At 44.5% G+C, this 26,732-nt stretch overlaps 3 protein-coding genes across 3 annotated transcripts in view; 2 read left to right on the top strand and 1 right to left on the bottom strand.

Moving 5' to 3' along the window:
* The window catches only part of LOC133024722 (pleckstrin homology domain-containing family G member 1), a 31,686-nt gene extending 20,566 nt beyond the window's left edge, over positions 1–11,120 (top strand). The window contains exons 5-17 of the mRNA XM_061091891.1: positions 153–199; positions 1,917–2,067; positions 2,471–2,602; positions 3,374–3,556; positions 3,666–3,761; positions 4,355–4,441; positions 4,786–4,819; positions 4,925–5,017; positions 5,105–5,166; positions 5,262–5,453; positions 5,552–5,671; positions 5,759–7,595; positions 8,221–11,120. Of these exons, the coding sequence (XP_060947874.1) occupies positions 153–199; positions 1,917–2,067; positions 2,471–2,602; positions 3,374–3,556; positions 3,666–3,761; positions 4,355–4,441; positions 4,786–4,819; positions 4,925–5,017; positions 5,105–5,166; positions 5,262–5,453; positions 5,552–5,671; positions 5,759–7,595; positions 8,221–9,206 (4,020 nt within the window). The 3' untranslated portion in view covers positions 9,207–11,120. The remainder of the gene's footprint in view (positions 1–152; positions 200–1,916; positions 2,068–2,470; positions 2,603–3,373; positions 3,557–3,665; positions 3,762–4,354; positions 4,442–4,785; positions 4,820–4,924; positions 5,018–5,104; positions 5,167–5,261; positions 5,454–5,551; positions 5,672–5,758; positions 7,596–8,220) is intronic.
* A 6,044-nt stretch (positions 11,121–17,164) lies between these two features.
* On the top strand, positions 17,165–21,728 carry tcp1 (t-complex 1). Its single transcript, XM_061091197.1, has 12 exons — positions 17,165–17,260; positions 17,751–17,836; positions 17,920–18,048; positions 18,500–18,597; positions 18,711–18,821; positions 18,982–19,163; positions 19,541–19,667; positions 19,950–20,125; positions 20,261–20,384; positions 20,573–20,765; positions 20,871–21,034; positions 21,306–21,728. Exons 1-12 carry the CDS (start codon positions 17,188–17,190, stop codon positions 21,517–21,519), a joined length of 1,677 nt encoding a protein of 558 aa, XP_060947180.1. The 5' UTR covers positions 17,165–17,187; the 3' UTR covers positions 21,520–21,728.
* Positions 21,729–21,771: 43 nt separating this feature from the next.
* Positions 21,772–26,031, bottom strand: acat2 (acetyl-CoA acetyltransferase 2). Its single transcript, XM_061091201.1, has 9 exons — positions 25,829–26,031; positions 24,749–24,883; positions 24,465–24,646; positions 24,037–24,154; positions 23,801–23,944; positions 23,254–23,376; positions 23,001–23,155; positions 22,806–22,916; positions 21,772–22,520 (listed from the first exon to the last, which is right to left on the bottom strand). The coding sequence occupies exons 1-9, from the start codon at positions 25,875–25,877 to the stop codon at positions 22,350–22,352; spliced, it is 1,188 nt and encodes a 395-aa protein (XP_060947184.1). The 5' UTR covers positions 25,878–26,031; the 3' UTR covers positions 21,772–22,349.
* Between the last annotated feature and the right edge of the window lie 701 nt (positions 26,032–26,732).

A 26,732-nucleotide genomic window follows, 5' to 3' on the forward strand; every position in this document is an offset into this window, starting at 1 on the left:
TTTTGCCGAGTGTGTTTTAAAAGTCGTACTAATTTTTCCAGCTCCACACACAAAAGCCGACAACTATCACGGGACATTACTGCGTCTTTTGTTCTTCTTCCTGATCCGGAAATACTTGAACTCATTTTGTCCTTGTTCTGTTTTTTTCGCAGAGTGAAGAATTCCACATCTACACCCAGTACTGCACCAACTATCCACGGTAAGACAGCGGCAAAAGTGTGTGTGTGTGTGTGTGTGTGAGAGAGACGGTGTTTATTCAGTCCTCTGTACAAAACCCAGCTTCTCGTCTCCATTGTTCCGTCCTGATCTCACCTCCTCGCACTCGTCTTCCCAGCGTCTCACATGGCCTCATTGTGCGTGTGGATCAATGCGTTACCTTTCTTCCCTCACTGACAGGCTGACGCGCTCTATAGTCGGCAGCTCGGCAGGAGTCAAAGTGTCTACTGGCTGTTGTGCCGCAGGGTCCGTCCTCCTCCTCCCCCCCCCCATGCCATTCCTTTATGTGCGGCCTATTGACAGAGTTACGGCTCACGCACTGACAGATGGGGCTGTTAAAGATGTCCCCTTATCATAGCTGAACCTGTTAATGTTTTATTCTGCTTTGTGTGAGCGCGGCCCCGTGGGACACCTGAATGAGCGGCTGAGGAGGAATAATGCAGAGTTTATTTTTTGTCTGTCAGTGTGTCTATTGTGCATGATTTTAAAAAGGCTGAAACTTGAGGCTAGTCTTCATGCCAAGGTATACAGCACCTCACAAACACACCCTCTCCTCTGGCTTCCATTTTTATTCAACCGTGCATAAGATAAGAACCGCGATAGGAAACGCACGTGGGGGAACTATTTACAAGTTAATGATGACTAATGGCGAATGCTGATTGTGTGCGTGTGCACGCGCCTGTGTGTGAGGAGGCCATTGTCAGCTGTTTGAGATAGACCCTCGCCCACATCCACACCACAGCTGGTGACCCCAACCAAGGTCACACACGACACACACACAACCACAGGGAGACACTCTGCGCACCAACGCTGGCAGAGGCTGCAGATGTATCATGGTCATGCTGAGCTCGAAGGTCAGGTTTCCTCCAGAACAATGTGAGGCCTGTGTGGAGCTGCACTGGAATTCAGAAATGCAGACATGCACATGCATGCGCACGCACATACACACACACACACTGACACAGAAGAGAGTGAACGTTTTTGGGCGACTCAAAACGGCCTTTCTCTGTCTTTTTTCTGCTCTGCATATGTTCACACACACACACACACACACACACACACACACACACACAGCCTCCGTTTGTCGGTGAAAAAGCCTCTTTCTTCACCAATAGGTCAAAACGCGCATTTGTAAAGGTTCATTAGAAGTTATTAAATTCATGGTTTGAGCACCAAAAATTAAATGTTGCTGTCTGAAGACTAAAACAAGACTTGATGATCAATTACTTAATATGATTATCTATCGACTGTCAGTGGAATCATACTGTAAAGTCCAAATTGCTCTGAATTAAGTGATTGTCTTATTAACTATACACACAGCGTATCACAGTGAATTGTCTTTTGGTGATTTTGCATGCATGTCTGAAAGAATACAGTTAATGTGCACAGGCGCGGGTACAAGATGCACAATGACTATTTTTGCATACATTTGCCATATAGTTAGAATACAAATAGTCAAATGAATAATATTTTAATAATCATCAGACTGCATTAGCTTTACAAGGCGAGCTCAATAAACAGGCAGCCGTGAGTTTAATCCCCATCACTGCTTGATTTTCCCTTTTATGTTTTATAGGAAAACTTTCCCCTTTTATTATTGTCTGTGAGAATATACATTAAAAGTCTCATTAGTCTTTGTTGTCAAATGACAGTTGACTTCCCCTCGCTGACATCTCACTCGCCGTGTTCTGCCTCCACAGGTCGGTGGCGGTGCTCACCGAGTGCATGAGGAACAAGGCGTTGGCCAAGTTTCTCCGCGAGCGCCAGGAATCTCTGCGGCACTCCTTGCCCCTGGGCTCCTACCTGCTCAAGCCAGTGCAGAGGATCCTCAAGTACCACCTACTGCTGCACGTATGTCAGTCTGTTGTCTCTGTCTGTCTCCAGTCTCCGTCTCTCTCTCTCTCTCTCCCAAAACACACAGTATCACAAAAACAATTACTCATAACCCGCAGAAATGCAAGTGCAGGCAGCCACTTGTAAGAGCACAGAGAGGACACTAATGTTTTTATGTATTACAATGCAAATGGCTTTGTGGCTCTCTAGCTCGGCTCCACTGGAGAGGCCAAATGTTTCGACATATGCTGCTCTCAGTATGTTCCTGTGTATGTGCTTGCATTACGGTGCATGCATTATTGTTTCTCTGTGCAGAAAAACACACACATAGGTGTATGTACTGCAAGTGTTCATGTGTGAACGTACGTGCATGTGTCAATGTGCTAACTCCCAGGGATGTGTGTGTGTGTTGCATGTGCAGGAGATAGCCAACCACATGGAGAAGGACACAGAGACCTACGAGGTTGTGCAGGAAGCCATTGACACCATGCAGCGAGTGGCCTGGCACATCAACGACATGAAGAGGAAGCACGAGCATGCCGTCAGGTTGCAGGTACGACACACACACACATACACACACACACAGGACAAAACCACACGCTTGGCTCGGCTCTCATTATTCCTATACGCCTGAAACAGACACAGGAGTTTTCCGATTTTTTTTCCCAGGAGCCATTTCTTTTATTGTTGCACAGGACAGTTATGTGATCTCTGGGTTTGAATCGACCAAAGCTCTGATCCTCCTCACGTCTTACGCAAGTCACTGCGTTTTCCACTGGGCTAATGATGACCTTGCATAAGGGGGGGGGGCACATAAAAGGGAAGCTTGTTTCTTTTATCAGCTGGGAGCCAGAATGCTCCGATGAATGCAGGAATGTGTGCGTGGTAGGGTTCAGTGTCTGGAGAGAAATGATAGATATTGATATAAACTTTAACTTTTTGTAATTTATAAGTCTTTATTGTTATTTTACTTCTATTAAGTTTGTTTCAATTTCTCCCGTCTTACTTTCTCAGAAAAAAACGTTTTAGTACGGCTTTTCTGTGATTTACTTATTATTATATTAATTTATGATTTATTTACAAACCTTAACACACTTGGACACAAATTTTCAGCATCTTTTTCTTTCAATATCTCATTTTCATATTTCGTTTTTTACTGCACCAAATGCCTTAATGTTACTTTTTATATATTGTAGGTCAAAGATTCATTTTTCGGACTCCAGATATTTTTTACTCTCCCATTCTTTACAGCTATTGTGCAATTGCGTTTCCTGTTTGTTTTAGAATAAACACAATTATTTAACCCTGTGTACGCTCGCCACAGGAAATCCAGAGCCAGCTGACCAACTGGAAGGGCCCCGATCTGATCGGCTACGGAGAGCTGGTTCTCGAAGGAACCTTTCGTCTGCAGCGAGCCAAGAACGAGAGAACGCTCTTCCTATTCGACAAGCTGCTGCTGATCACCAAGAAGCGAGAAGAAAGCTTTACGTACAAGGCTCACATCCTGGTCAGTCTTGATGCTCCAGGCACTGCATGTCCCAAAGAGACGCTAAACACACAAATGTCTGTGCGCAGCGACAGTATTTTTTACGTGACGTCCCATTTCTGCTTTGCAGTGTTGCAACCTGATGCTGGTGGAAATCATTCCAAAAGAACCACTGAGCTTCAGTGTGTTCCACTACAAGAATCCCAAACTGCAGCATACAGTCCAGGTAGGAAAACACATTCAGAAAAAGTCAAACACTTTAGCCGCTTTCAGGCATGAACTCGGGATAATTTCTGCAGAATGGGGTTCGGACTTTCTCCGGAGAAAGAGTCCTGCAGAGGATCTACTGCTGTTTTCTGTCTTCGGCTCATTCGGACAGTTCTCAGAGTTTTCCCGAACTCACTCGCACATTTGCATTCACACATCAAGCCGCTCCGCAGAATGTCAGGAGATTATCTGAAGTTCAAGTGCATGTCTGAGAGCCGCTTTTGTGAGCGTAATTACACGTTTAAAACTGTAGCCACCAGCGGCTTTGCGCAAAGAAAGTGTGACGGTAATTTGCAGGTGTTTGATTATTTTGCCGAGAGTCCGGACTCCACGACGCCGAGCTGCTCAGACACGTCGAGTGCTCAGAGGCTAATTGTGGCCATTGTTGTTGCCCAACCACTGTGGGCAAGCGTTGAAAAAGAAAAGATAATGTGTGTGTGATGCAAGAAAGAGCTGTTCCAAAAAATGTAAGGGCTTATCCCAACCCTCTCTCACCTGCTTTTTAAAGTGCATGTCTGATATTATCTTCCCTGTGATGTTTGACGCCCTCAGGCCAAATCTCAACAAGACAAGCGCATGTGGATCTTACACCTGAAGAGACTCATACTTGAAAACCACCCTGCCAAAATCCCTGCGAAGGTACGAAGCACCTCTCCTCCTGACAGCTCTCTCTTTGTTCGCTGATGGCGTATACAGACTTTGAGTGGGGTGTGTTGAAAACGTCACTCCCTCTCGCCCACTTCTCCCTTTCCCATCTTTTCTAACCTCTGCTTTTTCTTCACTGTGCTCCAATTTTTTTCACTCATTTACTTTCACTCAAACACAAGCACATCTCTTACTGTGGAAACTAAGGATTTCTTTCTGATGCTGAAGGCCACTGAGAAACGTTTAAATCTGTGTTGTGGCGCCACCTAGTGTCAGACCATATGTTTGTCCCTAATTTAACCTGTTGAACTCAACCTCATTTAAATCTTCTATTTTAGGCCAAGCAAGCCATTTTGGAAATGGATGCAATGCGTAAGTGCCAGTTTATTACATTTATGTTTTTAAAACACATTATATAATATTTTAATACAGCATTATTTTACTATTTGTGTGATATCTTTTCCTTCTTCTCTCCAGATCATCCCGGGTTTCATTACAGCCCTGATGGTGACAAGAAGGATTCCCCTCAAACCAAGGACGGTCCCACTCCCAGAAGAGGACGCAGGAAAGGTGAGAACTTTACAGAATTTTAGAAAGCACACACTTTGCATTATTCAACTGCAAGAATTCACTTTAAATGTACTTGTCTGTGTCCAGAACCTCTGTCCAAATTACTGAAGAATGCCAAGCAGAACGCTGCAAACACAGATGGTGAAAAGGTGAGTGACAACTGGAGATGATGAACATTTCAAGGTTTAAGGAGCGTGAAAACAAACAAACGTGCTCATACTCCTGTGACGGGTCTCCTCTTCAGAGAACCAGTCTGGGTGCCACCCTGCTCTCCCCGGTGTCCCAGCTGGCTCTGGGCACAATCGGTCGCAGCCGCAGCCTCATCAACCAATCGCAAGAATCCCTGGATCCCGGCGATCACTACGACCACAGTGACCGAGAGGAAGGGGAGGAGCCACATCCGCAGGACGCTGACGACGAGGACGACAGTGGTCTGGTGAGTTCAAAGTTGCAAATTATATTCATTACATTTTTGCATCAATTTGTAGGTTTCCACCTTCAAACATGTTGCTAATGGTGAAACTGTGCATTCAGGGAGGTGGAAAGAGGCTGAGAGTCCCCGGCAAAAGCAGCAAGAAGAGGCTGAACCCTCAGGCGTCTGTGGACAGTATAGAACAGTGGAAAACCTTCAACATGAGCCCTTCAGACTTACAGGTATTAACCACAAATGAACCATGGTAAATGAAACTACTGCCATTTCCTCAACCTCATTTACAACAACTTGTATCCTCTGTCCTTCAGAGAGCAAGAGAAACCCTGGTGAGGGAGGGGAGTCACCACCCGCCTCTCCTCAGGACGCCTCGGGTCACAGAGGAACCCCCGGACTCCCCTGTTCCCTCCGTCGTAGTCACAGAAAGTGATAACTCGGTGAGGAACATCTGGGCCGACCATCGGGCTCGTCGGGCCATGTTCCCCACCCGCCAGAGAACCATGCAGCCTGATGACGAGGATGAGGACATTTACCAGATGTTTGTTCCCACCGAGCCCAGTGCACCAGAACCGGAGGCGCCCTCGGAGAGGACCGACGCCGCCTCGTCGCCCAGGACAGCTCGTCCCTGCAGCTGGCACGTCGAGCAGGTGCCCGCGGTCCACGTCGAGCCTCCGCCCAGTGGAAGCAGAGTCCTGCGGAGGGCGAGCAGTGCGGGGGAGAAGGCTACGGAAGCTCGACAGAGCCCTGAGAACGACCAGGCCGGTCACAGCAACCTGGAAGTAATCCACACTGAATCGTCAAGCAACGATATCTCTGCATCATCCTCAGCCGAGCAGCTGACGATAGACGATATTGAAAATGTCTATGACAACATCAGCTACGAGGATCTGAAGAGCATGGGCCTGGTCAGGAGAGACCCAGAGGAAAGTCAGTCATGGAAGGAGACGTCCACAGATGCAAAGAGTCCCCAGGCCCCGGCAGCGAGGCCAGTAAGTGACATTTCAGGGATCACAGCGCCTCTGATTGAACCAGACAGTTCTTCAGAGAGCAACCGGTCCTCCACACAGGAGGGGAGGCCGTTAGGGACATGTGAGCTCAAGATAGTGGAGGAGAACATCTACGACACCATCTGTTTCAGGGAACCGCCATCATCAGAGCTAAGAGGAATGAATGAAGGCAATAAACTCCAACAGGAGAGGGACAGTCTGCTGGCTTCTGAACAGGACCTGACGGAGAGTCTCAGAGGGTTTGTATCCGAGGAGAGCCTCCACTTTGGAGAGGATGAGGGACCAGACGCCTCCCATCCTGTGCCGGGTTCGTCCGAGCCGGATTATTCCTCCTCGTCTGCGTCTGAGACCTTCTCCCAGCGCTCACAGAAAGGGGATAAGATGTCCGAGCGGGTTGACGAGATCTGGAACGACTTAGAGAACTACATCAAGAACAATGAAAAGAAAGCTGATCGGCTTCCTGCTGCCTTCCCAGTTAGCTCCAGCGAATCTCCCACTAAAGCTCCGTCGGTGAAAAGCAGCCCGAAAAGGAACCCCCCTGTAATTAGTGTCCATGCAGCCAGCCCACCAACCAAGAGCCCCCCCACACATCAGTCTAAACCCCCACCCATCACCTCCACCCCATCGTTCACCATTCCAGTCATCAACCTGCCCGATCTTCAAAGTGAAGGTACCACCGAAGAGGAACACCACAGCCCTGGTCCCGATCCCTTCCCTGTGACCCCAGAGCCCCCCCCAGGCTCGGTGAAGAGCATCCGTAACCGGCTGGCTCGCCTCAGCAGCGGCAGCTTCCGCCTGGAGGACGACGACCTGGTGGAGCTCCCTCAGCGCAGCGCTCCTCAGAGGGAGAACTCTCTCAAGGACCTCCACAGTTTGTTCCCAGGGGAGCTGACGGGTCTGGACCACCCCCTGGCCTCCTCCTCACTCCTGCTGGGCGAGTCCGTCGACTTCCCCAATGAATCAAAGAACAAGGTGTTCCTGATGGCGCGGCAGTACAGCCAGAAGATCAAGAAGGCCAATCAGCTGCTGCGCATGAGGAGCATGGACCCTGGAGACGCCTGTGGTCGGTCCAGAGCTGAGAAGAAGCAGAAGGACCTGGCAGCAATATTAGAGGAGAAGAAACAAGGGGGCGCAGCCATAGGTAAATTTAAACAACTAGTATTACAAGTCACAACTCAGATTTATTGATCTGACTAACCCTCTATGATGGAAGTGCTCTCCTTTCCCAAAATCTTTTTTCTATCTTTATACCTCCACACTTCAGGGAAGTTATTGGATATTATTCTTTTTTAAACCATCATTACTTTGTAATTATAAATGGAGAGTAGTTTTATGCCTGAGCTCATTTGAGATTCTTCAGTGTTTTCACCCGAGTAGAGAGGCATCAACACATTTTATAATTAAATCACGAGAGCAACTATATTTAACCTGGATTAGTCATATCACCCTGATGCCTGATAAGATTAGCGGAACTGCAAATACTGAACTAGCAGATTACATTGTTGCATCAGGACTGTATGTTATTTGAATTGGTTTATTTGGTTTCACTTATAAGACAAACAGGATTTCATATATTCAAAGAAGCTATAATCAAATATTTATGACTGTGTGACGCTGGATTTGTAAATAGGCAACCATATGCTGAGGAATAACTAAGTCAGTGTTGTGTTCACAGCTTGTTTCTGCTCCCTTAAAATGTCCAGAAACAAAACCTGCTGGTTTAAGAAAAACACACTTACACACACACTTCTGTTTTCTATCTTCAGGCGCAAGGATAGCAGAGTACTCGCAGCTCTACGACCAGGTAATGTTCAAGGATCCTCCAAGTCCTTCTGGTCAGACCTCCGCTCACCACTCCCATCCAGGGCTGTCGTCCTCCCCATCCATGCCCGAGACCTCCCTGGAGTCCGACTGGCTCCACTCCACATACAGCAACGGAGAGCTGGCCAGCTTTGTCTCCTCGGTGGGCGAAGTGGGGGACGCTCGAGCCTCTTCCACCCCACAGCGCAGACTGACCGCCGCCTGCTCCATCCCCTCCCTCAAGACTTTCCCTCCCACGCCAACCACCCCACCTTCCCAGAGGTGGAGTTCCTGCATGTCGCCACCGAGCGAGAAAGAGGAGCACGTGTACAGTTCCATTAAGAGACATCCGTCCTTTAATGCACCGTCTTTACCCTCTTCGAAGCCTTCCTCACCTGCTCACTGCCAGTCGGCCTGCTCGCTAAGTAGCCAGGAGCAGGAGAAGAACGACCAGTCTGGACTCGTATGTAACAGACCCGCTGTGGATCGATCCACAGACAGACTCCATGGCCCGAGTCTGGGCCGGGCTGGCCGCCAGAGCAGCCTCCCAGAGTGGCCCACCCAGGGCCAGTCGGACCTCACCTTACATGACGGCCAGCAGGTGGTCGTCTTGAACCGGGCGTCCGCTCTGAGCATACTCACCGCCACCCAGAACTACATGGCAAACTTCAAGGACAATGGCGAAGATGACGACGACTACGTGGAGATCCGCTCGGAGGACGAGGGCGAGCAGGAGCACGACAGGTCGGCCGCTCTCTCCAATCAGAGTCGTGGCCTTGTGCAGTCCCAGAGTCTGCCGTGCACACCGGTGCGCTCCTGCGACCTGCTGAGGTCTCTGGACCGGGAGCAGTTGGAGAAATACCTGTGGAGCGAGCCGCAGCAGAACCAACCCAACATCGTGCAGTCTCTGAGGGAGAAGTTTCGCTGTCTGAGCTCCAGTAGTTTTGCCTGAAGCTACAAAGTTACTAAAGCCAAATCTATATATCAACATACAGCATATAGAAACAAAAAGGGGGCGCTGCTGCTTTGCTTTGAAGGCCCTGTGTAATCTAACATCATAGTCACAAACAAATACACTTTAAAAAATGAAACAAATGTCTAGATAAGAAGCGATTTTATCCATGTTTGTACCAAACATCTGTGAATACCTATACTCATACAGGGCTTCAAAGTAAAAGACATCATTAATGCCACATCAGAGCATGCATGCGAGTCGCCTTAGCACTTCCACCTTAAAACAGTCGTCTCCGGTGTGTTTCAAAGAGCAGTGATCTGGTGGGGATGAGTTAGCAAGACACAACCAGGGGATTGTACAGGCATTCAGTACAACTGGATGGGTTCTTAATGTTTTTAGAGACTCTTAGAGGAAACTGGAGTCATATTCTGCAGGAATAAACTGTTGTACAGATACAGTAAGTCAGGACATCTGTTTCCACACGTAGAAGACTGGATCTTTACTGTGCCCAACATCTCAAAAGGAGTAGAAGCATCAGAAATTTGTCATCTGCGGATATTTGACTCCCTGCGTCAGGTCCCTTGTCAGATTTTTGACGTCTTTTGATTTACTCTTAAGTTTATTTTAACTGCCTTTTATTAGTTCTAGTTGGACCTGTAGAGGAGAGAGGAATCGCAGCAGCGCCTAGTGTTTAATTTGAACGTGCTTACACTACCAAACGGTTCTGAACAAGCTGCTTTACACATTCACATTTGCTCCTCGGGCTAGTTTGTCATGTTTAACAGCTTTTAAGCAACAAACCGATGCAGCTGTAAAGAAAACACGTTGGCTATTACAAGATCCAATAAGTTAAGTAAAACTAGCCTTAGATCAATAAGTCTATTTGAGCTCATTTCACTCTACCTACCTGCGTCATCAATAGGGTATCGTGCTTTAAAATCAGGAGATGTTGATATTTTAGATCAGCGATAAGAAATCGTAGGACTCCATATTTATTCTGAACAAAATTCAGAGATGTTTTTATGTTTAATCGTCACTGGGGGGCGTCATCATGTCTCAACATATGGTTGATGTTTGTTTTTATAGATCATGCTTATTTTCACATTTATTTTCAAGCAGGACCACGAAGGAGAATATTGAAAGGGTGTTTGTTCAAAAATAAATGACTACAGTACTGTATTTGGTGTATTTTTTTCAAATGGGTAGTCAACTCTTTGTTTACGTTATGGGGCACCCCCTACTGTCACACTACTGATACTGCATCAACCCAGTGAGCTCATCGTCAGCCTGGTTCACTCAACGCAATCGTTTTCTCTCCCCTCAAAATTGTTTTTCTTCACAAAGGTCACTCGATGTGGCCCGTTTTATTTGAAAGCATCACGATGTCACCGCCCTTTACCACAATTACTTCAAACCACAGACAAGTTGTAAATTAAAGTGAAATATATTTATTATAAAAGATAGTTTTATGGTCATTTATGGGCACTCACAAAATTAGAATCGGATACTGTGAATATTTTCAGAAATGGATATTTAACTTTCTACCACGCACTGCTTAATTACCAGTTCCAAATCACACTCACACACAGAGAATTCCCGTGGAAAGTTACTGTTCATATCAGGAATTGGCATCAAACACAGGTTATGAATATGAAGAATGATTTTGTTTTTTCTCTCTTTTTGTAAATTTTTGTCCTCTTTCACTGGTGGGGATGGTCAGTCGTCATTGACTCTTTTTTGCACTTTTCTGTCTTTTTTATTTGTTTTATTTGTGAACACTTTGTAAAGATGTACATTTTAGGAAAGTTATTCTTGTATGCCATAGGTATGCTTTATAATGCTTTAATGTTTAAGTTAAATGTACTGTATTTTTTTAACTGCCTAGTTGTCATTGCTCAACATAACAATGTATTGGAGGTAATAAATTCAAATTAAACTTATCTTTGCGTTGCTGTTGGTTTTTACTCAATAAACATGTCATCACACTGAAAATGGAGAAAAGCATCACATTATGAACTGATAACTATCCCAAGAAGAACTGAGACAGAGTACAAACATAGCAGCCTGAAGATTATAGTTGTAGAGTTGTGATAAGTATTTTATTAGATTACCATTTTAGACTAGCTACAATTTTCTCATAAAATTCATATACAAAGATATCGGTTTATATAATGTTCAATATAATGCAAAAACCATAAGGTTTCCACATAATGCTTGGTGTCGGTGACTATTATTTTTGCTAGATATATATTGAGAGATTGATTTACTGTCATTTCAAAGAGTACAATGAAACTGTCACGCTAGTTTCCGACACTCGCAGCTGGAATGCTATCAATGCGGGTTATTCGGCTGTGATGTCATTCCAAGGGCCTAATCAAACGTTGCATAACTTCTGTGATGTCTTTGAACACAATTCTATGCAGATGTCTTAGCTTATACTGGGAAGCTCCACTCATTTACGTCCAAAAGGCTGCAATACCAACTGGATGTTTCCTGTACTGAACTACTGCACATGTGCACTGCTGAGCTCCCAGTCACTCCAGTACCACAGGTCCAGTTTACTCAAGTGAACGTGAGTCCCCTCTCTTTAAGGCCAAACACATAGTTACCCACAGTACATTGTTACAGTGATATCCGTGGTTCCCTGGTGGATTCTAATCACTTGATCTCACACCATCTTGTCAAAATATCAGCTTGTCTAATATCCCTACTCTTGTTGATGAAACCACTTTCCAAGTCTCTACCACCTTCAGAAAAAATGTTATTCAAAAATATCTCCTTTGCCTATATGCTATTAACCCTAACCCTAACCCTAATTGCAACCCTAACCCTAACTGTGACCCTATCCCAGACATGAGCAAAGTACGGCCCGCGGGCCGTATACGGCCCGTTTGGCTTTTTAATCCGGCCCGCCGAACTTGTCCAAATAATGCCATTTTTTTTTTTTTTTGAAACTAACAAATTTGTAGCATTAAATGGCACGTACTTATAGAACTTTGTAGTTTTGCTTTATTTTTGAAGAAATCGTACTTTCTTGATTCTTGTTGTTCCGGGTTTGAACCCTCGGGGTTGAATGCACTTATTGTAAGTCGCTTTGGATAAAAGCATCAGCTAAATTAAATTTGCCAGGGAGTGTGGTGTATAGGGCTCGAAAGGGCACATGATCTCCCTTCACTTTTTCCCTTTGCCCTGTGAGCCCTTCTGTAAAATGAGAGGATCAAGGAAACGAAAAGTGGACAATGAGTGCCGAGTGTTTAACACGGAGTCGGCAACAAAATACTTTTTCACTGATGTCCAATCGAAGGCTGTATGCCTGATATGCCGAGAAACTGTCGCAGTTTTCATGGAGTACAACATCAGCCGTCACTTTGCTATGAAACATGCTAACTACGCTAGCAAGCAGTCAACGCAAGAACGGGCGGCTGCAGCTCAGAGGTTGGCGACTAATTTACAGACTCAGCAACATTTTTTTTCACAGACAAACTGGGATTAAAGAGTCATCTACCAAGGCATGTTTTTTGGGGGGCATTCGAAATAGCAAAGGCTAGCAAGCCTTTCTCTGAAGGCAGGTTTTTGTTAAATGGCCTTGCAAATAAGTGCTTTGCTACTTGGTTAAGGCCAAATCCTTTCATGTAATGATTTTTCCATGTCATTTATATTAGTTCAGAAAAACACTCCATCCATCTGTTCCTGGCCCGGCCCCTCTGTCAAATTTTAGAACCCATTGTGGCCCGCGAGTCAAAAAGTTTGCCCACCCCTGCCCTAGACCTAACCTACATTTACCAAGGTCATACAAACTCGTAGATGGTCGAACTGAAACCTCTTGTTCAGTCTGAAAAGTCCAATAATCGGAACATGTGGTTATCAAATATAAACATATAAATTAAACATTTTATATACTACATATGAATACAATATGTATACAAAACATTTAATGTGTTAATTTTTCACAAATCAGTATAGTCATTTTGAAATGTGATTCATTGAATTATTGATGTAGATCAGGGGTCTTCAACGTTTTTCAGGCCAAGGACCCCCAAACAGGTGGAGAGATGGAGCAGGGACTGGGCCTAGTGCCATGTATAAACATAACTACACTGATATTGTGCATTCAATACTAAGCTATTCAAATATTACACGGGTTCATATATTCATGTTTTTAATTTAAACATGTGCAAGGTACAGGGTGGCCATGCCACTGCCATTTGTAAACATACAATGGGTACGGAAAGTATTCAGACCCCTTTAAATTTTTCACTCTGTTTCATTGCAGCCATTTGCTAAAATTAAAAAAGTTCATTTTATTTCTCATCAATGTACACTCAGCACCCCATCTTGACAGAAAAAAAACAGAAATGTGGACATTTTTGCAAATTTATTAAAAAAGAAAAACTGAAATATCACATGGTCATAAGTATTCAGACCCTTTGCTCAGTATTGAGTAGAAGCACCCTTTTGAGCTAGTACAGCCATGAGTCTTCTTGGGAATGATGCAACAAGTTTTTCACACCTGGATTTGGGGATCCTCTGCCATTCTTCCTTGCAGATCCTCTCCAATTCCGTCAGGTTGGATGGTGAACGTTGGTGGACAGCCATTTGCAGGTCTCTCCAGAGATGCTCAATTGGGTTTAGGTCAGGGCTCTGGCTTGGCCAGTCAAGAATGGTCACAGAGTTGTTCCAAAGCCACTCCTTTGTTATTTTAGCTGTCTGCTTAGGGTCATTGCCTTGTTGGAAGGTGAACCTTCGGCCCAGTCTGCGGTCCAGAGCACTTTGGAAGAGGTTTTCTTCGAGGATATCTCTGTACTTGGCCGCATTCATCTTTCCTTCAATTGCAACCAGTCGTCCTGTCCCTGCAGCTGAATAGCACCCCCATAGCATGATGCTGCCACCACCATGTTTCACTGTTGGGATTGTATTGGGCAGGTGATGAGCAGTGCCTGGTTTTCTCCACACATACCGCTTAGAATTAATGCCAACAAGTTCAATCTTGGTCTCATCAGACCAGAGAATCTTATTTCTCATAATCTGGGAGTCCTTCATGTGTTTTTTGGCAAACTCTATGCGGGCTTTCATATGTCTTGCACTGAGGAGAGGCTTCCGTCGGGCCACTCTGCCATAAAGCCCCGACTGGTGGAGGGCTGCAGTGATAGTTGACTTCGTGGAACTTTCTCCCATCTCCCTACTGCATCTCTGGAGCTCAGCCACAGTGATCTTTGGGATCTTCTTTACCTCTCACCAAGGCTCTTCTCCCACGATTGCTCAGTTTGGCTGGACGGCCAGGTCTAGGAAGAGTTCTGGTCGTCCCAAACTTCTTCCATTTAAGGATTATGGAGGCCACTGTGCTCTTAGGAACCTTGAGTGCTGCAGAAATTCTTTTGTAACCTTGGCCAGATCTGTGCCTTGCCACAATTCTGTCTCTGAGCTCCTTGGGCAGTTCCTTCGACCTCATGATTCTCATTTGCTCTGACATGCACTGTGAGCTTTAAGGTCTTATATAGACAGGTGTGTGCCTTTCCTAATCAAGTCCAATCAGTTTAATTAAACACAGCTGGACTTCAATGAAGGAGTAGAATCATCTCAAGGAGGATCAGAAGAAATGGACAGCATGTGAGTTAAATATGAGTGTCACAGCAAAGGGTCTGAATGACCATGTGATATTTCAGTTTTTCTTTTTTAATAAATTTGCAAAAATTTCTACATTTCTGTTTTTTTTCTGTCAAGATGGGGTGCTGAGTGTACATTAATAAGAAATAAAATGAACTTTTTAGATTTTTGCAAATTGCTGCAATTAAACAAAGAGTGAAATATTTAAAGGGGTCTGAATACTTTCCGTACCCACTGTACATCTTGCATACAACACTGAGCTAATAAAGTAATTCACAGATTCATGTTTTTATTTTAAACATACATGTAGGTTAGGTTAGGTTAGTTTATTGGTCTCCACCAGGGAGAAATTTGTCGTGAAGACAGGGAACATGTTGCATACATAAAAACACATACAGTACAAAAAGAACATCAAGTTAAAAGTCTGGTGGAGTAAACAGACCACTGGACAATCCTTCACATGCAGCAAGCCGACGTGAACGCATTCACATGCTTCCACACCGCTACTCTAACTGTAATCATAAATATACATTCATATCAGCATCACATAACCTCAAGCATACATTAATCCGTTCACTCACATACAGTATGTCCATAGTTTGACTCATAATACATTCATTTCCATATACACATAGCCTATGTTCGTATACATATACAGAAACATTGCAATTCATTTCCTGCTGTTGAGAAGTTTGGTTGATACAGGCACAAAGGAATGTTTGTATCGATTGTGCCTGCACAAGGGAAGCCTATATCTCCTTCCAGAGTTCAGGAGAGTATATTCACTATTCAGCACATGAGAACTATCTGTTAAAATGGCATTTGCCTGTCTGATCGTCTCCTGCTCAAAAAGGTCCTGTGGATTTAGGGGGGGTGTTATTCCCATAATCTTGCCAGCAGTTTTGACAAGGCTTGAGATTTCAGCTCTAGATTTAACAGATAGGTTACCAAACCAGCTGGTGATACCATAGCGGAGTATTGACTCAATTGCTGCTCTATAAAAAATTAGCATAATATTTTTGCAAACTCCAAATACTCTGAGCCTACGTAGGAAATGGAGACGTTGGTGAATTTTGGCACAAACATTGGCCACCTGTGTGCCCCATCTCAAATCGCTGTCAACATGGACACCAAGGTACCTGAATGTTTTGACCTGCACAATGTCCTGGCCATGGACAGCCACAGGGCTCTGGTCTCCCATTGATCTAGGATCCAACAACATCTCAACAGTTTTAGTTGTATTAATGAGCAGCGAGTGGGCATCACACCAGTTGACAAACTTGTCAACCGCAAGTTGATGAACACTCAAATTAGTATGTTTGGTGAGCAGGCTAAGTAGGACAGTGTCATCAGAAAATTTTACTGTGAATTGATTTGGCTCAGAACTGACACAGTCGTTGGTATACAACGTGTACAGAAAAGGTGAACTAACACACCCCTGGGGGGCACCAGTGCTGCATACAGCCAGATCAGACAAAGCTGAGTTAAACTTAACCTTCTGTGGCCTATTCGATAAAAAAGAATAGTACCACCAAATTAAGAAAGGATTGACATTTAGCTGAACTAATTTCTTCAAAAGAATGTGTGGTTGAATGAGTAGAAGACACATACTCCCACATTAGTCAGATGTCGGACCCTGATGGGTAGCACACAATTTATCTAATCTTGGATGGATGGAGGTTGTCAGGCAGAGGGTCAAATCAGCCTCCCAATATGTTGGATGCATGTTAATGTGTATTGAAAGACATTTAAATTCGTGAAAAAAATAAAATATAATTTATAAAAAATTTAAAAAATTGTCTTATCAACCAAATTTTTGCGACCCCCCTGCAGTACCTCCGCGGACCCCCTGTTGAAGACCTCTGATGTAGATTATTGGGGGCTGGACTCGACAAGCGTAGTTGATTCTCCCTGCTCGTTTTTCTAAAGTTAATTTATTTTTTCTCTTATTTATTAATTTGTTCTTGCTTTGTTTTGTTTCTTCATCTATATAAACATGTTCGAAATAAATAAATAAATAAAATAAAATCGAAATGTGCAGAGGAGGGCGCTCTGACCAACAACCACAATCTACACAGACCAGTCACAGAACCACGAAGAAGACGGGGGGTGGCGCGGGGGTTTGGTTGCATGCTGGGAGATGTAGTCTTAATGTAAAACGTGACAAAAAGTGATTTTCTGATTCTTCAAAGCAGCTGATTAAAGGAAAACTTCACTAACACGTATAAACCCGAACTCTACGTAATCAAGTGACGCAGCAACACTTTACAGTTCCTCAATTCTTTTTTCCTTCTCGAACCTTCCGGTTAACGCCGGCTCACCCATAGTGCACCGCGCCGCTTCCTTTCTTCTCGGCTTCTGTGGTGTTTCCAAGATGTCGATGCTAGAAGGTCCCTTAAATGTGCTCGGCCAGAGGACCAGCGGCGAGTCCATTCGCACGCAGAATGGTGAGTTCCTTTACTTCTCTTCTCACAGTTTGGTAAAAAGCGAACATCTGCTCCGCCATTGTCCGAGAACGCTGCAGAGAAACCCCGATTCATTCACTGCATGCGACACACGTGTGGCTAATGCTAATGCTAACGAGGAGGGACTTTGTATTTGACTCGTTCCCCTTTTAATCGTCTTTCAGGATATTGAGTTAGCTCATGATGCTAACAGCAGCAGTAGCATGTTGACACGCCCGTGTTGGTACCTTTCATTCGCAGCTCTCTGAATGAACGGCTATGCTAATGGGCCAGATTGAAAAACACCGTCATGGTCTGAAGGTGTGGTGGCTGTGTCTGTGCCCCCCACTCAATAAATTGACAGGACATTTCAGCTGCTGCAGTGTTGCATGAAGTTAAACGTGTTGCATGAAGTTAAACCTGCAACAGAAAGTGCTGTTTGTGTTTTTAAAAACTGCGCAGCTACTATTAGCATCCTGATTTTTATCCCCAGTCATGGCCGCATCCTCCATCGCCAACATCGTCAAGAGCTCCCTGGGACCCGTCGGGCTCGACAAGATGTTGGTGGACGACATCGGGGTAAACATTTAATCTCCTAAATCCATATTTTATTGATTTTGACATGATCAGACATTTTTTAAAAAGGGTGTTTTTATTGACAGGACGTGACCATCACCAACGATGGAGCAACCATCCTGAAGCTGCTGGAGGTGGAGCACCCAGCCGCCAAGGTCCTGTGTGAGCTGGCGGAGCTGCAGGACAAGGAGGTCGGAGATGGGACCACCTCTGTGGTGAGCTGAGGGGCAACAGCTGCTCCCATCATTCATACCCCTTTTCAAAGGGCTGCTTCAGATCAGGGAGAATGGGTGTTGCTGTATCCAGTTTGCCTTATTTCTGGCTTGACACATGACCACGATTGCTGTGGAAAAAAGAATAATCCTGTTTTAGTACCATACATCTGCTGACCTTACGGGTGTGTGGCTATGCTAACAGGAAAGAGGAACTGTCCGTTAGTGTTGGAAAGGGGTCGTGCAGCCTCATTTCTGCCAACCCTAACGAAACACAGATGGCACAGATTGAAATCACAGCGTCACATAGACAATTATTGATGATGTAATGAACCAAATCTTTACTCTTGAGGGTTAAGGACAGAGGATGTCCCACCTTAAGTCCTTTGAGACTAATTATGATTCGTGATTATGTGCTATACACATTTATTTGATTTCACGTGCATTCTTTCAGGTGATTCTTGCCGCAGAGTTACTCAAGAGTGCCGATGAGCTGGTGAAGCAGAAGATCCACCCGACGTCAGTCATCAGTGGATACCGTCTGGCTTGCAAGTAAGATGCTAACGTTTAGCCCCGCTCTTGCATTCGCTCATTGATTTGCATGGTACGTTGGATCTGTTCACGTTTTTCTGACACGCAAACTTGTTTTTCACTCTACCTTCCAGGGAGGCAGTGCGTTACATCAATGAGAACCTCACTATTGCAACTGATGACCTGGGCAGAGAGTGTCTCATCAATGCAGCCAAGACTTCTATGTCCTCTAAAATCATTGGAGTGTATCCTTTTGTCTGTATGCGGCAGGGTTGAAATGTTTTGTCAGGACTTAACCTCCAGATTCACTGGGTTTTCTACTTTTGTTTTTCCTAATTTCACAAGGATTTTCTTACATGTAAGTTTCTCTGTTCTGTGTATGTACCTTGACTTCTGAGCCTTCAGTGATTCAGACTTCTTTGCCAACATTGTGGTGGATGCTGCCCTGGCTGTGAAGTTTGTGGACGGCAGGGGTGTGGCGAAATACCCCATCAACTCTGTTAACGTGCTGAAAGCCCACGGCCGCAGCCAGAAAGAGAGCTTCTTGGTTAATGGATATGCTGTGAACTGCACCGTCGGCTCACAAAGTGCGTTTGTCATCAGCTTACATTCACAAATGTTACTTTAAGTTGTGCGATTTCTTTTCCAAAGCCTCATTGCAATGGTTCATACATAATTGCAACTGGTCAAACTCCCATTTACATTTACTGCTACGTCTTGTCATGGTGTATGCAGCGATACGCGTGGGAGAAAGCACATTGGTTTTGAAAAGAATAGTCCCAGTAGTTTGTCTACTGTGGCACCTCTTTTCTGACCAGACAGTTGAATGTTAACCTTAAATGAGGCAATTTGTGTTTGGACACCTTAAGTGATTCAGTACTTGATTGATTTGTGTGGCTTAGTCAAATATGATTGCTCTTTGGTTATCTGTCGTTAAACATGCTGTTTTCTGATTTTTCCAAAGGCATGGTAAAGCGCATTGCTAATGCCAAGATTGCTTGCCTGGACTTCAGTCTTCAGAAAACCAAAATGAAGATGGGAGTTCAAGTCATTATCAGCGACCCCGAGAAGCTCGACCAGATCAGACAAAGGTTTGCCATGTGAAATGTTCATGTTTTGACTTCTCACACACACCTGTCGAAATCTTCCCATTTTAATTTGCTGTGATGCTGACTCAATAGTTTACACAGTGATACGCGTGGGAGAAAACATACTCAGCCACGAGTCAAGTCAGCAGCTTCTCTCTGAGCTGGTGGACGACTTGTGGCCGGGACACATTTCCTGCATAAATTTTACTTTTACCAGTGTTTATGTTGTTCTGTCTGATATTTAAACATCAATGATGACACATAAAATATGTTTTGTTGCTTCAGGGAATCTGACATCACCAAGGAGAGGATCCAGAAAATTTTGGCAGCAGGTGCCAATGTTATACTGACCACGGGTGGCATCGATGACATGTGCCTCAAGTACTTTGTGGATGTAGGAGCCATGGCAGTGAGGAGGGTCCTCAAGAAGGACCTCAAACGCATCGCCAAGGCAACAGGAGGTAAGAGGAGAGCATACAGTCTCTCTGTTTTGTGGTTTTTAAACGATTGGGCTCTGTATCTCAGCATGTGTTTGATTTGTATTTTGCTGTCTAGTCATGTTGTGATATTGAATACTTAGTTATTTCCATTCTCAGCTGTTGTCTGCCCATCCCTGACCAACCTGGAGGGCGAGGAGTCATTTGAGGCCACGATGCTCGGCCAGGCTGAGGAGGTTGTGCAGGAGCGTATCTGTGACGATGAGCTCATCCTGATCAAGAAGTGAGAATTGCGACTACTTGTATCTCTTTGCTTATGTAACATTGGGCTGTAAAGAGTGTTGAACTGTTGAGCAATGTCGAGAAAACTAATTCTAACAAGTGCACCTCAACTGTAGTTCTGGCAGCAGATGTCAAAACCTGGTGAATTAACTGTGCTGACTCTGTTTTCTCCTTACTTTTCCTCCTCAGTACGAAAGCACGCACATCAGCCTCCATCGTCTTGCGCGGGGCCAATGACTTCATGTGTGACGAGATGGAGCGCTCTCTGCACGATGCTCTCTGCGTGGTCAAGAGGGTTCTGGAGTCCAAGTCTGTAGTACCAGGAGGAGGCGCTGTGGAGGCAGCTCTTTCAATCTACCTGGAGAACTATGCTACCAGCATGGTGAGCTCTCAGTATATGCTGAGATAAAAATGTGCTTACTTTGTTCGGTTGTTAGCAGGTAAATTATCTGAGCTGAGATTTAACTCATCAGCTTTGTTTCTTCAGGGTTCTCGGGAGCAGTTGGCCATCGCTGAGTTCGCTCGCTCTCTCCTCGTCATCCCTAAGACGCTGGCTGTGAACGCAGCACAGGACTCCACTGATCTGGTGGCCAAGCTTCGCGCTTTCCACAACGAGGCTCAAGTTAACCCTGAACGCAAGAATCTGAAGTGGTGAGTATTTTGTCCCAGTCACAATGTGTGTTTACAAATTTCCCCTTAAATAGTTTCCATTTTCTGGAAAGACCACAGTTTTAGCCGTCTCTCCTGTGATTCTTGTGAGCCCCTTGAAAACGAGAACCAATCTCAAGGAGTCTATCCTGTGACAATGACATTTATTTACTTATGCTGGTAGCAGCTGGAAAGTAAGACTGCCAAGTGGACCTAGATTAATACTTTGCAACTAAAGTGGAGGCTGACTTATTTAACGTTATGTGTCCTATAGGATCGGTCTGGACCTGGTGAACGGCAAGCCGAGAGACAACCGTCAGGCTGGCGTGTACGAGCCCACCATGGTCAAGACAAAGAGCCTCAAGTTTGCCACTGAGGCCGCCATCACCATCCTCCGCATTGACGACCTCATCAAACTGTTCCCAGAGCAGAAGGAGGGCGGGCAGTCGTACCAGGAAGCCATGCAATCAGGATCTCTGGATGGTTGAAGAGGCTGTGATTGGTCCTGATAAGTTCAACACCTGTATTTATACATAAGGAGCTCTTCATGGCTGTAGCTCTAGTGTAGGCCGTGCACTTTGCCTGTTTACTGTTGTCTCTCTGCGCTCGTTCCCAGAGGAACTGTCAAGTGATTTGTTTTTGGACACTCAATAAAGCTTCAATGGTTGTAAATGACCACTGATTATTTGTTAATTCATATTGGCTGAGTTGTGATTACTTTGTAAAATAATTTGACAATGTCTTTTCCTTGTGTTTATTCATATGTTTAACAGCTAGATGACAGGAGACAAACATCTGGTTATGTACAGGAAGCACTAGGTTAAAGAAAGGCTGGTGTACTAATCCTTATGGCACTTGACTGACTTCTTGCTGCTGCACAATTGATCAGAGGAAGAGGCTGGAAGATACTGGAATGTTGACTAGGTTTTTCAGAGCAAGCTAAATCTATTAAAAACTTGTCGATCAATAAATTACAGGTTAAAAATTAAATAAGGCTTTACAGAGAAAATACAATGTTTGCTAAACATAATGATCTAAATCTTTGCCTTTACAGTTTGTCTTAGTTGTACAGTTAATAACTGAAAACGGCTTAGTTAGATTCACAGCTGAAACCTGAGAATAAAAATTCACAGTGAGCTTTTGATCTGTTAATAAACATCTATCATTGCAACACATCTGCCTCTAGTACAGTGAATGGAAGAACCCATGTAAACCACAACCCTTCATCCTGTAGTGTAAACAATGAATGTTCCCTTTGTCCTTTTAAAAATAAGATGAGAGAAAAGTGCGATCCATATAGCAGCGTTACATATTCCCCTCAGACCCTCTCCACACACATGGCGATGCCCATCCCCCCTCCGATGCAGAGGGACGCCACTCCCTTCTGTCCTCCGGTCCTCTGCAGCGCGTGCAGCAGCGTCACCAGCACCCTGCAGCCGGACATGCCGATGGGATGGCCCAGAGCAATGGCCCCACCGTTCACATTCACCTGAGGAATGGACAAAAAGATTTGAAGTTAATTTCAGTGTTGCTATGCGTAGATTAACTCCAGAGAGAGACACACACACAAGAGCAACTGAATCATTTTAATTCACTAGATCAAGTACTTGATAAGATTTTTACATGATCTGATTCAGATCTTCACCAAAATTGAATGGATTGTTCCTTAGATCATCCACCACAAATCATCGGTTATGTAGTGTTTGTGTAATCCTGCTAAACAAATGTGCAAACTACCACAGGCGAGAACAACATTCTTGGCTGAGGTAATTACCTTGTCAACATTCAGGACGAGCTCTTTGACCACAGCGATGGACTGAGCAGCGAACGCCTCGTTGATCTCGTACAAGTCGACCTGGTCCAGCTGCCAACCGGCTTTCTCAACCTGTCGCAACATGAGGGAAAAATATTAGGAACAGATAATCATCGTCTAGTCTGGTTTTACATTTAAGTGCCACCATCTTCTCACTGCTTTCCTGATGGCCGGTATCGGCCCAGTTCCCATGATGGACGGTTCGAGACCAGCTTGAGCCCACGATGCAATCCTTGCCATTGGTTTGATGCCACGCCTCTCAGCCTCTGATTGGCGCATTAGGACGGTCGCTGCTGCTCCGTCATTTATACCTACAGCAAGAACGATCTTAATGTCAATTATGAATCCAGCCCTCTTCAGCCCAGACATCTCAATGTAAATCATAGTTCAAAAGCTCCAACTCTCAAACCTGAGGCGTTTCCAGCGGTGACGGTGCCACTGCTGTCCTTGATGAAACAGGATCTGAGCTTGGACATGCTGTCCATGTTGCTGCCGTGGCGAGGAAACTCGTCCACCTTCACCTCCACTGGACCTAAAGCGGAAGCACAGTGATTTCCACAGGCAATGACTGTCAGCGAAAAAGCGAGGACTCACTGAATTCCACCTGGTTTACTTTACTAAGGCTCGTTATTCTAATCCTCTGTTTGATTTGTATAATAGGCCAGGTTTTACTGTGTGGGAGAGAATAAAAGATGCCAGATGTTTAATAAGCACCTTACTAAATGTTTGAGATGATAACAAGTCACCTATCAAACTCCACTGGCACGCGAGAGACAATAAGTGCGTTTAATAATTCAGACATTTATTAAGTGTGAGCCAAATCTCGTCGACTTGCAAGACACCAATTATTACCCCCGGACCCCCATGACTTGCTGCTCTACATCTTTGTGGAAAGCTCAGGGCTGATGGGCTATAAGTATAACTTTAATTATAAATACAAACGAATATATATAAACCTTTTCTGGACGGCACCATGACGGGGACAATCTCCTGATCAAAATGTCCCCCTTTCTGTGCAGCCTCTGCTTTGTTCTGGGACTGGACAGCAAACCGGTCCTGCTCCTCTCGACTGACGGCCCACTGCTTTGCCACGTTCTCCGCTGATGAAACAGAAACAATTCATATTATCATGATGTCAACAAAAAACAGAAACCACTGGCTGCGGTGTTGGAAGTACCACACAAATCCAGACCTGTGATGCCCATGTGGTAGCTGTGAAAGGCGTCCGTCAGCCCGTCGGCCAATATGGAGTCCTGCAGGGAAGCATCACCCATCTTCACTCCTGCTCGCATGTGCAGTGTGTGAGGAGCCTGAGAAGGTGAAGGAAGCAGTAAGGACCTTTGCACTCAAGGCTGACTCATCAGTTTTTTGCTTTTTAAATACAATTGCCTATATAACACTGAACCTTTTAATACAGACACCCTAACAATATTTTTTTCACAACCAACTATTGAAAACCCAATCAGGTATAAAAAGTATAAAACATTAGTTGATGTCTAATTTTTGATTTTGGTGCTTGTAAACTGTCAGTCACACATTACTTCCATATCCCAGAACCCTGCAGCCTTATCCATCATCAACTTAATATCAGACGCTGACAATTTTTGTCTCGGCACTTACCCTGCTCATGCTCTCCATGCCTCCTGCCACCACCACAGTGGAGTCTCCAGCCTGGATGGACTGAGCTCCCAGACACACAGACTTCAGCCCAGAGCCACACACCATCTGACAGCTCCATGCCGGGACAGGGTACGGGATCCCGGCCCCAACGCTGGCCTGACGCGCCGGATTCTGCCCTTGACCTGAAGTCAATGATTGAAAAGAGTCAGGTTTAAAAAAAAAACACGGTCAAAGTTGACATTACTCAACACGAATGATATCACGAAATGTGACCTGTTATCTACCTGCAGTTAGGACATGTCCCATGATAACCTCAGAGACCTCCTCGGGCTTCACACTGGCCCGCGTCAGAACGTCTTTGATCACCACTGAGCACAGGTCGTGCACAGGCACCGAGGACAGGGAGCCGCAAAAAGACCCTGAGTGGGGAGAATATATTGTAACATGAGCACATAATAAGCAATGTTATGAATCAAAGGTTATACAAGAGGAAAGAGTATTATCTTAAAAATATGTAGGATTTTTTTGCCAATTGGTGATTATCTACATGTATAATCTTTGACTTTACTGAAAGAAATGGTCAAAACAATTGTATTTATATTTAATACTGTTTTTCAAATTGTTTCATGCTTCATATCTGTACTTGATCCTGCTTCTTTAATCCTGTAAAGCAGGTTGAGTGAGATCTATAAATCTATATTTGCCTTCATTGAGAAACAAGTGAATCAGATTACAGAGAGCACACGATTCACATCAGGTCGTAAAGTCTTATCATTTGCACAACCATGACTCACCACATCTAACTTGAATGTTGGGAACATTCTCTGTGAACATTTGCATTTCTTTTATCTAATTTCTTTGCATTTTATCATCGTCTTTTTTAACACTGTGCAGCTCTTTACACTTATACACAGAAACCCTTTTATTGTATATTTCTGCTTAATATTCATAATTTGACTTGTAATCTTTTTTTACCCATTTGATTATTCCTTCAATACGAATACAAACTACTTTGAAAGTGGAATAACTACTTGAGTCTGTTTCTGCGACTGCAGTTTTCTAGTCAGCCAATGACAGGAGGCTCGTGCGCCGTGGCACTACGACCAGCCAGCCAATCAACAGCCAGAGAATACTCTGGACACCAGCGAGAACCAATCAGAGCTCAGCCGCACTTGACGCGTTTACTTCAGGCCACTTAAGTTAATTAGAAAAAGAGAAATTAAACTAAAAGCGTCTCCTGCGGACACAAGTAAACAGGAGGAGACGTTTTCGTAGCTTGATGAGCAACGAGCTAAAAGAGGATAGCATGAACCCGGAAGTGATGTTTCTGTCATTATGAATTAATACGGGACAGGATGATTTACCGATGGGTGTCCGGGCGGCGGAGACGATGACCACAGGATCAGGGTTCATGTTGGCAGGAGGCTGGTTGCAGGTGGGAGTCACTGGTTCCAGTTGCTGGTGGTGCTGGTGGTGATACTGGTTGTGATGGGATCCGTCCTCTGACTGAGCTCTGTTGACACGGTCTTCTTCGCCTTCTCTCGCTTTGCTGGCTGATCGCAAACATCTATAGCTGCGTACCGCCACCTACTGTACAAAGAGTGTGTAACATGCCATCGTGTCATTTAACACATTCCCTTAAATTCTACCTCTAAGCCTGGTGTGTTTTATAAAGTTGTCTTCCTGATGTCTCTTATTCCCCAAACCCCCATTAGATCCCACGCTTTCTGCTCTTGATCCTGGAAGCTTCGTCTCTTTGTTTCGTCACAATCATCGATATAAGGTTACATAATTTCTTTAACCCAATAGTTACTTATGTCAGTTCCTCTTCCCTTTATAAACAAAGGTGTTCTTTAGTAGTGTGATCTTAGTCATGTTTTGAGGACTTCCTCCCTTCTGTTGCTTTCTATGAAGTTCTTGGTTATGACTTTGTTTTGTATATTATATGTCCTTCCTATCGCCAAATTTAAAATGTTAAAATAAACATACACAGTAGACCACATTCTTGAAGCTGCGTTATTGTTCATTTTATGTCATTTTTCCACATTCATGCTTGATTTTATTTTACAAACTAATGTACAACAAAAATATTTATTTCAAATGTACCATATTTCCTGTGGCATCAGAAAACTACACACTCTTACTTCATATCAGTATTGCACAATTTTTTCGACAGTTCCTGTATATTTCTATGATCCTCTTATGCTGCTGTTACTCTTGATTTCTCTTCAAAGAAAGTTTGCTTTTATTTTACACGACATGTTGTAT

The sequence above is a fragment of the Limanda limanda genome, chromosome 18, assembly GCF_963576545.1.
Source record: "Limanda limanda chromosome 18, fLimLim1.1, whole genome shotgun sequence".
NCBI lineage: Eukaryota > Metazoa > Chordata > Actinopteri > Pleuronectiformes > Pleuronectidae > Limanda > Limanda limanda.